This window comes from Camelus ferus, chromosome 9 (genome assembly GCF_009834535.1).
Source record: "Camelus ferus isolate YT-003-E chromosome 9, BCGSAC_Cfer_1.0, whole genome shotgun sequence".
Lineage (NCBI taxonomy): Eukaryota > Metazoa > Chordata > Mammalia > Artiodactyla > Camelidae > Camelus > Camelus ferus.
In genome coordinates this window covers 26071535-26081635 of record NC_045704.1, presented here as the reverse complement: position 1 = coordinate 26081635, position 10101 = coordinate 26071535, and the positions used below count along the sequence as shown (strand labels likewise).

Below are 10101 nucleotides of genomic sequence, written 5' to 3'. Positions count from 1 at the left end.
GGTCCCTGGAGACCCAAGAGATGTTCTGCGGTTGCTAGGGGAGGCTCAGGGCGGTGTCCACACACCTGCAGCACAGGAGCCAGAGCATTTCTGAAAGGCAGGTCTCAGGCACTGGAACTCAGAGCTTTCTTTCATTCTTTAAAGCCACAAATCCCATACCTTCCCTTGTTTATGACTTCGAATGTTAGAGATACTTTACACAAAATAGGTACAAAAAGGACTGGTTACAAAATATTTATTGCAATTTGATGACACTTGTCAGTCAAGTTACGGTTCTGAGAGCAAAGCAAAAACAGTATTAGGGGAAATTTAGGGTGGGTACATTTCTTAGAGAGAGTTTACGATCCTACCCCATCAGAAAGAGCAGTACTTTTTTACTGAAAATATTTAATTAAAAAGCAGAACCTAAGAAGTACGGTGATTTTTCAGATAGGGAAAGCAAGCCCCTGGGAGGGGCCAGAGCCCAGGTGACAGCTAGTGGGGGAGGGGCTGGGTGCCACTGACATTTGTGGCTTCACTCAGCAGGCCGAATGCCCCTCCGTGAGGCCACTCAGAAGTCACTGGGGGACCAGGGGCGGGGGGGAAGGTGCATTCAAGAGGTAAACATGATTCCAGCTTGGGCCAGCTCTGAGGTCCCGAGACCCAGGCCCTGAGAGGGGCTGGCTGTGCAAAGGGTGCCTGGACAGGCGTCATCTTCACAAGATCAGAAGGCTCAATGTGACGTTCACCATCTTCCCTGCCGAAAGGTTGTCAGGGCACAGTGGAGCACACAGCCACAGAACACAGTGTCTTCATAAATGACTTCCAGAACATGACAGGTCACAGCAGCAGCCACTCCAGCAGGAGATTTCGCTCCAGTTTAGGGTGACACACTGACGATGCGGGGCTTCCCCCAGCTCCCAGGTCACCTGCCATGAGCCAGGGCCATGGGGGGAATCACCTCGGACGGACCCCCGCTCCCCAGAGCAGCGGCCTAGTCGTCGTACCGAATTTCCGCCTGGAGCTCCGTGGTGATGTAGTTGGCCAGCATCGCCAGCAGCTGCTGCTGCAGGGCCTCACTGCCCATGACCAGCATGGTCAGCTGCACGGCGTCCGTCCACTCCAGGTGCCTGAGGATGGCGACGGCCTCGTTAAAGAGCTTCTGCTGCTCGGCAGGCGGCAGCTCCATTAAGATCTGAGGAACTGGCTTAAACTGTCCACTCGTCATCCACGCGCCTAATAGACCCCCAACGGCGCCCCCTAGAAAAGAGGATTAGTCAATTAGTCGGCCTTATTCATAAATGATGGCCACAGGTTCTCAGTGAGCACCTGTCCTCTGGCCTGACGAGTGGGCACATTCATGAGCGAGTCAGAACGGGCTCGGCTTCGTATCTGCTCCTCCAGGAAGGCGGAGGGCAAAGGTTTACGTGGTCTGCGGTCCATTTGGCTCAGATAATTGACACCCAAAGGTGCCCTCCCCTAAGCTCTCCACTCACTGTGCAATGTGAAGCACCTCCCACCTCAGAGCTGTGCTAGCTAAAATCCTCTTCATGGGCTGAAATGAAGGTTTCCACGCCTCCCATAAAAATTTCTCTCATCTCAAAGGAGAGGGCTGAGAAGCAAATACATTTTCAAGGAGAACCATCTCAGTGGTGAGCCTGTTCCCTCCAGTGAGTGGCTCCTCAGCCCTGAACTTTGAAATTCCCAGTGAAATCAGGTGGTGAAGAGACCCTGGGGACAGATGAGGAGGTGTCTTCTCTTGAAACATTTTCACACAACCCCTCCGAAGTTGTACGATGATAGATAACAAATTTAATGTACTAAACTATTTCTCTCTCTGTTACCTAGACGGGCACAAGCATTATTTTTAAATGTAAATTTATTATCATCAAAGTAAAAGCGTGCTATTTAAGGACCTGAAGACCTTGTATCAATGGAAAGGTCCATTTAACCAGGTCGGGTACAGTGTGCTACAGAAAGATGTCCTAGGGCAGGGGTCTCACACTCAAGGAGCCGGGCAGGTAACCGAAAGGAGTGAGGTGGGCTGCATGGGCCTGTGGTGACCTGGAGAGCTGGGTCTCTGTGCGAAGGAGCAGTGGCTACCCCGTGCCAGCCAACTGCTGCTACGTGGAATGCCAGATTTGTATCTTTAAAAAGTCCCACAATTTTAAAATATTGGCAATCAGATACTTAAAAGATGCAGCCGGGCTGGACTTGGTGACTCTCTTTGGAGGAAGAGAGTATGGAACGGGGAAACAGTAACTTTGCAGTGGACAAAACTGGCCTGAACCAGGTGCTCAAGGCGAGCATCACGAGGGAGGTCCCATGGATGCCCTGAAATGTGCTATGAGAAGCGTCCTTCACCTCTGTGGCACTCCTTCCAAAGATCCATAACCCCAGTGTAATCATGAGAAGGGCATCAGGCAGAGCCAAATTGAGAGGCATTCTACAAAATATCTGACCAGTACACCTCAAAACTATCAAAGCTGTAAAAAAAAAAAAAAGAAGACCAGAGGAGACTAAGGAGACATGATCGTTAAATGCAACGTGGTATTGTGGGATGGATCTGGGACAGAAAAAGATCATTAATGCAAAAACTGGTAAAACCCAAATGTGTAGGCTGGACTCGGCCGATAGGCAGTAAATCCTGCTCTATCTCAGAAAGCCAAGTGTGGAGGCACCTGGAAGCACACACCTCCTCTGACGTGGGGACCGGGCTGGCCAGCCTCGGGTCACGGAGGCTGAACACTGCCCCTGGACAGACATCTGCCCCGCACTCTGAAAGAAAGCAGCATTCCAGGGAGGCAGAGCCAGTCATTTGCAAGTTTTACTGAACTTTTCCTCATGACACCAGTGAAACGCTTAGAGCCGACAAGAGTTGCACTCATCTGCACTAAACCTTTATGAGAACATCAATATTTGATTTAGAGCAGCACTTAATGTGAAAAGTCGCCAGGAAATATCGACCAGCAAATTACTAACTCTTTGGAGAAGAGAAAATTCCTTTGTTTTCTGGGTAAAATGATGCTCCCGGCCATGACCAAGGGCTGCAAGTAGTGAGTGAATCCCCTGGGTTCTCTTTGCAGATATCCTGTTCTCTATCAGCTTTTCCTCAATCTGAACAAAATATATGCCCCTCAAATGGCATCTGGGCACAGCTATACAATAAATGATCGCAGCAAGCCCTCCCTGAGCACACCAGATGGGGCAGGACAAAGATACGGGATGTCACCGAGGAAGAAGGCGATGGCCTTGTCTCCTCCCCCACGGGCCACTTCCTGGATGGCAAGAAGTGGAAGCCAGAACTCACTAATGCATAGAGTTTGGAAATGGAAATGTACAGATGGAGTGTCTGGGGCCACCCCCCAAACTGATTTTTTTCTCCCCAGTGTGGCCTCAGCTTAATAAAACATCCTTGAACGTCAATCCTGCTACCGAAGGGAGGAACAGAGCAAGAAGGGAGCAAGAAGCCTTGCCAGTGCATTGGGACACAGAAGCCAGCCTCAGAAGAACAGCCTGTACTCATATGAAGACTGCAAGGAAGAATTTCTACCAGACTGTGGGCTTTCCTTGGCCCTGTATCCCCAGCACAGGCTGCCCCGCACAGAGGAGGCATTCAGTAAATATTTGCTGAGCCCATGCTTTGCACTGATGCCCCCGTGTGACAGGGTCCATCTGAGGCACCTCAAGGGAGGCCTTATCTGTCCCCTCCCCTATGTCAGGTCGGGACAGCGGCCAGCTCTCTGACACCACCCCTAGCCCGTGGTTCAGGGCCACACGGGAATTCTTCTTGCTCCTCAGCCAAAGAAAGCAACATCACTTCTAGCTCCAAGGAACGATGCGAAAAAATCAGTCAAACTTTCATTTGTTGCCAGTAACTGGTTCCCAAACAGAAGCGGGTGCTAAAAGCAGGGGGCAGGGATGACCCCTCTAGGAGTTTGCTTGTTGCTGTTCCTACCTCGGACTGCTTGCTTTCAGAACGAGGAAGTGCTCTGTGACTGAGCTTATGTAAAATGGCCCAACAGCACCAGCCCCAAGGAGGTGCTGGGCCAGTCCCGGGTTCCTCTCGCTTCCCCTCTGCGGTGCTGGGCAGTGGTGATGGGGGAGGGAGGCTGTTCAAGGGACCTGGGACACCCTGAAATCGTCAGACCCTGGGACACATCCCTGGGGCAGGGGAGAAGTGTCCTCCAGGTCTGTGTGACATAAATGCCATTTTCAAGGGCACCCTTCACTTCTGAGACATTCACACAGAAGCCTGTGTTTTTAACAGGACTATATATGTTCCCAAAGACCATTTCTCAGAAGCAACCTTAGCTCAACAAACTTCCCACACAGGGCAGAGGCTTTCATGAGGTCCCTGTGGTTTCAAAGGCCTTTTTCCAACAACTGTCCCTGCGGGACCCTCGCACTTACCAAAGGCTACTCCTGGTGGGCCGCCAACCAAACCACCAACGAAGGCCACGGCCCCTGCGACCAGGGCGCCCCTCCCGGAGTGCCTGATGGTTGCCTTCATGTTCTTCTCCTCGGAGATGGAACACAGCAGTTTCATGATGTCCTTTACCACGACGGGCATTGTGGCAGGCCTAGAAGGAAGCGTTCCGAAGGGCACTTTCAGTGAGTGAAGGGTATATCCACCCAAATGTTACTCTTCCTATAGTTCCAAGGAAGGGTCCCCATGGTTGGTAAATAGGAGCTCTGTCATGCGCACGATGGACGGCACCCCCACAGTCACGTGACAAGTTCTCTGTCACAGAGAAAGCAGGGCAGCGTTCAGTTAATAAGCAGACAGAATCAGCCAAGGGGATGAAAGGTCTTCTCTGCCCTCTGATTAACTTCTGATCTACGCCTGATTAAGGAGGAACCCCGGCCACATGCTCCACCAGTTCACCACGAGTGAAGCAAGTCCGCGCTCTCTTGCATCAGTGCAGTGGCCTTTCACCCGGGTCAGGCAGACTCTGAGCACAAAGCCTGGCTGAGCGTGCAAAGTTCCAGCCTCACGTCCTCTTCTGTGAGACAGGGCACCTCAGCTCATGGCAAGCCAGAGAAGGGGAATGCATGGGACTCTGCGACCACACAGCCTTGTATCCACCGGTTGACCCCGAGCAGAGTGTCAGATTCCTTACCTGTCAGATGGAAATAAGCCACCTACAGGCTGGATTCTTGTAAGTGTAACTAGAATGGATACAAAGTGCCTGGAGCAAGCCTGGAACACTGTAGACTCTCAGATACGATGTCTCTAAACCAATGTTCTGTTCCTAACACACACCACTGGCTCCTACAAGCAACCACTTCTAAAGTCCATCCATTCTACTCATGGGACACCAAAGGCAGAGATAGGATGACATAGTATGATGAAACAACCAGAGAATAAAAGAAATCAGAGAGTTCTAGGGGTGTGCATATGGATGGATAGATGACAGACGGATGGACTTTTGAACAATAATCTTTAGAACAGTACTCTGGGGTCAGGGAACTGCCACTGGCAGAATGCCAGGTAGGGGCAAGGGTGAGGCCAGGGCGGGGTCAGCCCCAGGGCTGGTGGGAATGGAGAGCCCCGGCACTGACGGGCCACCTGGAAGGGTAGGAAGTAAAATCAAAGCGGCACTGAGTGGGTGCTTCCACTTTGGCTTCAGCTGGACCCAAGGCTCAATGGGCACTCTTCTTTCTCACCAACACTCCTCTTTTCATTCAAGGCTGAGACACACAAACATCCACTAAAGGAACTTGACTGTGGGAGTTTGGAGCAGACCCTATTGCTCAGTATCTTTTGGATATATGAGCTTTCTTTTTTAACCCAAGGATAATCCGGAACTAGTCTCTAATGTAAAATCATTCCCCCAATCCCAAGAGAATTCTGAGCACTGAGAACGAATCTGTGGACCTCCCATATCAGCACAGTCAGAGCTTCCTTCTAGCCCCAGGAAAAGTAAGAAGGACCCTGTGCTCCAGCCCCTGTAAATTTCCCCTTATTTTTTTTGATATTCTTGACATCAGTGATTCTATCTTGCTCAATGCAGCCAGTATAGATGGAGTGAGATTCTGTATTTACAGCCCCCAGGTGGTCTTCTGCCCTCACCTTGGACAGCAAGATGTTTGACACCTGTTACTCAGTCCTCGAGTTCAGAAATTGCAAAGAGACATCCTCTAGATGTGTCAATTCACCAAGTCGGGTGTGAGGGGCAGCAGAGGGGCAGCCCTGCAGGGTTCCCCGAGGGACTGGAGGAGAATCCAGGTGTGCTTGTCCTTGCTCTGGCTCCCAGGTACCAAAATGCCTCTTGGCTTCCAGGGGCCTCTGCTCACCAGTGGTCACCATGTTCAGACAGAGCGCATGACCCCTCCTCCTCCCTGCAAGAGAACCCCCTTCCACTCCTCCAGAGGTCAAGAATGGTCCAGGCACAAACGTCAAGATCACATTATAGCCTTGTAACAGCGAAGGAACTGCACGTGACAGAGGCCACTCAGAAATTGGGGAGTGGGGAGTAACCTGATTTGCCCAATAGCCTTGGTCTTGTAAAGCTACACAAACAAAATGTCTAATTTCAAATATGTGTTAAGATAAACCAAAGGAATTAATTTCACAGTAAAACCTTTCAAAAAGCTAAAAATCTTTCTGTAAAGTGATCACCTTCTAGCTTAGCTCTGGTTTATATCCAGCTTTTTAATTCTCAATTATGCTGGAAAAAAGAGAGATAAAAAGGGAGATGCAGCTGAGGTCCTGGGAAGGCTGCAATGAGCCTCCCACTCCCAGGGGCATGAAGACCCTGAGCCTCACTACGCTTGATCTGCGAGGCTGGCTTCCAGACCAGTGCACTCTGCCCAGACGCCACCCCTAAAACAAACCTTCTGCAGAATTACTCTCGAAACAGTTTCTGCACAGCAAGAAAATGCACGTAAAAGAGGCAAGAAACAGATACATACATACAAACCCACTTCATCCTCTACTGTCTTAAAAAAAAAAAAAAAGCTTCCAAACTGCTCTGAGTGGCTAAGTTGAAACCCACAGAGGCTAATGAGGCATTATTGTGCAAAGGCTACCTCCAACCTCCACTTAGCCCCAGTTGGGCCCCCACAAGGTATAAGCCCAGAGCTCTGCAGGTCCAGAGGGCCAGCAGGTATCATGATGTGTGGGAGGAAGTGGCCCAGCTCCTGCTGGGTCCAATGGTTTCACACCATGAGTAAAGAGGAGCCACTGTGGCTGCCTCCATCTGAGGGAACGCTGGTCTAATTTCCTTGCAAGAATCATTTTAGAAGTTGGAGCATCAACAGACTCTTGTTGTCAAAGAAAGGTTTGCAGCCCCTTCCCCTCCTCACTTCTCCAGGCTTGCCAGATTGAGCAGAGAAGCCAGTCCTGCCCCTCCTTCTCCCACTCCGGCTGCCTCTGTCTGTAAGTGGCAGAGAAGTGGGTGAGGAGGGAGGAGGCAGAAGGAGCACTCTGAGGGGAACAGACCTCAAAGGGGTGGGGGTGTTCCCTCACCCCCCCTCCCCCATACATATCACACCTATTTCAGAATCAGACTTGTCCATGAAACAGGCTCTGGCCACAGGAAGCCCATCTGCCAGCCGTAGGGAAGGCAAATGCCAATGTGAAGCCCTGGTTTCTTGCAAGCACCCAGGCTGGTCTGCTTGATTACAGCAGGGATTTGGGGGAGAGGGAGATAAGCCTGTCCCTGGGACTGCAGCCTGGCTTTCTGAGATGGACCAGATTGTGAGAGATGAGGGAGAGGAAAGCTCCAGAGCTAACACAGACCTCCATGAACACGGTTCTTCTAAACAATCAGAAAAGCAGAGCCTCGTTAAGAATCAGAGTGATCGCACTCACCTGGAATCCTCAGTACTTTATACTTTTCTGGTGGAATTTACAAAACTCCACTGTGCCCAGTGGCTCCTATAAATCGTGTCTTCTCACCTCTCCAGGGCAAATGCTGCAGGTGGATCCTGTGGGGCCAACTGACATCCTTCAAAGTCCAACAACCTCCATTTCTGGGCTCTCAGATATCAGCCTGCAATCCCTCAATAGATAAAGTACATTCTTTACCCGGCATGTTTGCCCTAACAAACTGATAGCCCTAGGTAATGCCTAATCTCACAATTGCTCAGGCTGGCTTGTTTCAGCCCACCTTATCAGAGTCATCAACCCTACTGCCCTTCATGACCCTCAACTTCTTATCTCACCTACAACCAATCAGAGACTTGTGCACAACCGGATCAGGCACCTTGAGGCCCTACCTTATAAAAGACCCCAACAGCCGACTCCCTGAGCTCACTCAGGCACCTCTTGCCTATGTGGCCCGCTGTTGCCTACAACAGCGTAACTATTAAACTTTTCCTTTGTTCTTCGCCCCGTGCTCACACAGACACCTCTCCTCTGTGTGCCCCGCTGTTGTCAAGGGCAGTGTACCCCTAATAAATGCCTTTACTATTCTCCTTCATCTCTGGTACATTCTCTTAGCTATCTGCGCCACCGGCCCATCCCCGGCTCACCCGCCGCGTTGTGTCCACAGCAGATCCCATCAGCAAAACGTTGTCAGATTAGCCCACAGACTGGCACTTTAAGTTAGGTGCCAGTGTTTAAATCAAGAGATTTCACATACACTTCAGATTTCTGGTTTCTCCTGAAAAAGCAAAAGAGCAAGCCACACTGGGCCCACCTTCTGCAGCAGCCCAGGCCAGAGCTGAGCAGTGCCCTAGCGGAGAACACCTCGACCTACCTATCTGGCCCGTGAACAGGTGGCTTCACAACCTCTCAAATTATTCCTATTTCTTTTTTAAAAGGCTAAAGAAGCTACCAGTTCCTACAAAACTGACCTTCCCTCCTCTAAATCTGTAACATCTCTTTCTGATCATCTCTAAACCAACGTCCAGATCAGAGGGCAAGGCCAGGGGTGCCCCGCCTTGCGCCGCCCGGCCCTAGGCGCACCCAGATTCTTGCGGTAGATGACACGCACGCACACCGGTTTCCTGCGGGAGGTGACACTCACACACACCTCTCAGTGCCTCCCTTTCTTCATCTGAAAAACGAAAGCACTAACAGCGCCCGCCCACCCAGGAGCGGAGAGGCCAAGCGCGCGGCGAGCCTCCCCGCAGCCGCTCCAGCCCAGCGCCGCCCCGCCCCGCCCCCAAACCGGCTCAGGCCCTTTACCTGCGAGGACGGCGCCGCGAGGTCACAAGCCGGCAGACGCGCGACACGAGGCCGCGGCGCAGACCCCACCCTCCCGCCTTCCGGCTCGGCCGCGCCGGGCCTTCCGGGCCTTCCGGGAGCTCCCACCAACCGGGTCGCGGCGGTGCCGCCGCCGCCGCCGCCGCCGCGCTCCCCGCCCCCGCGCTCCCCGCGCTCCCCGCCCCCGCCCGGCTCCGGGAGCGGCCGGCCCGCTGGGGTGCCTGGACCCGGGTACTGGGGCTCCGAGGCCGCGCGCCTTCTCACGCACCCCTGCCCCCCACCTCCCCACACTCGTTTTAGGTCGGGTTCCTTTGGACCTTGCTCAAGCCCGCGGGCCTCTCGGGAGACCCTCTCTCCTTTTGACCCTCCACTCAGGACCCGGGGACCCCCTCCCTCTCCCTAGGCCCGGCGCCGGAGAGCAGAGCGCACAGCGGGTCTTGGCAAGTATTCGGTGAATGGGGCAGAATCACACATCACCGGGTCCCAGTGGCGGCACCAGCAGCCTCTGGTTTGAAAGGTTTGAAAAGATTTGAAAAGGCCAAGCGCCGCCTTTGTTCCAGGGGAAGGGGAGGTCCAGTTTCAAGGCAAAGCTGAGGCTGGGGAGCCTCTTGGGAGGGGGCATGAGGGGTGCGGGTAACAGAAGGGCCAGGGAAGACTTTAAAGGGGCCTACCTAGAAGCCGTCCCCCCATCTTCCCCGAACCCCCTTCCCCAACGCTGGCCTTGAACCAGCTCAAATTTAAAGAAGACTTCTTTCTGGTGGCTTTCCATGGACTGTCTCACTCAATCCTGACGGCAGTCCTGCCGCGTGGACATTGCCATCTTACAGGTGGGAGAAGGGAGGCACCAAGTGGCAGAGAGGTTGGTGTAGCCCAGGCCACCAAGTATCAAGGTCCAGACGCCAGTCTGGGTCCACCTGCTCCAAGCCCCGGCTTATAACCAGCGCTCTGCCTTGCTTTCTTGGGGT

General features: G+C 52.6%; 1 protein-coding gene across 13 annotated transcripts; it reads right to left on the bottom strand.

Moving 5' to 3' along the window:
* Positions 1–218: 218 nt before the first annotated feature.
* C9H19orf12 (chromosome 9 C19orf12 homolog) lies at positions 219–9272 on the bottom strand. 13 transcript variants are annotated; one of them, XM_032486227.1, is made up of 4 exons: positions 9119–9256; positions 7799–7988; positions 4393–4562; positions 219–1239 (listed from the first exon to the last, which is right to left on the bottom strand). In XM_032486227.1, exons 3-4 carry the CDS (start codon positions 4550–4552, stop codon positions 974–976), a joined length of 426 nt encoding a protein of 141 aa, XP_032342118.1. In that variant the 5' UTR covers positions 4553–4562; positions 7799–7988; positions 9119–9256; the 3' UTR covers positions 219–973. The 13 variants fall into 13 exon arrangements, with proteins under 13 accessions (XP_032342118.1, XP_032342123.1, XP_032342117.1 ...); XM_032486232.1 differs by having other exon boundaries at positions 7886–7988; XM_032486226.1 differs by having other exon boundaries at positions 7799–8591; positions 9119–9243.
* Positions 9273–10101: the final 829 nt, after the last annotated feature.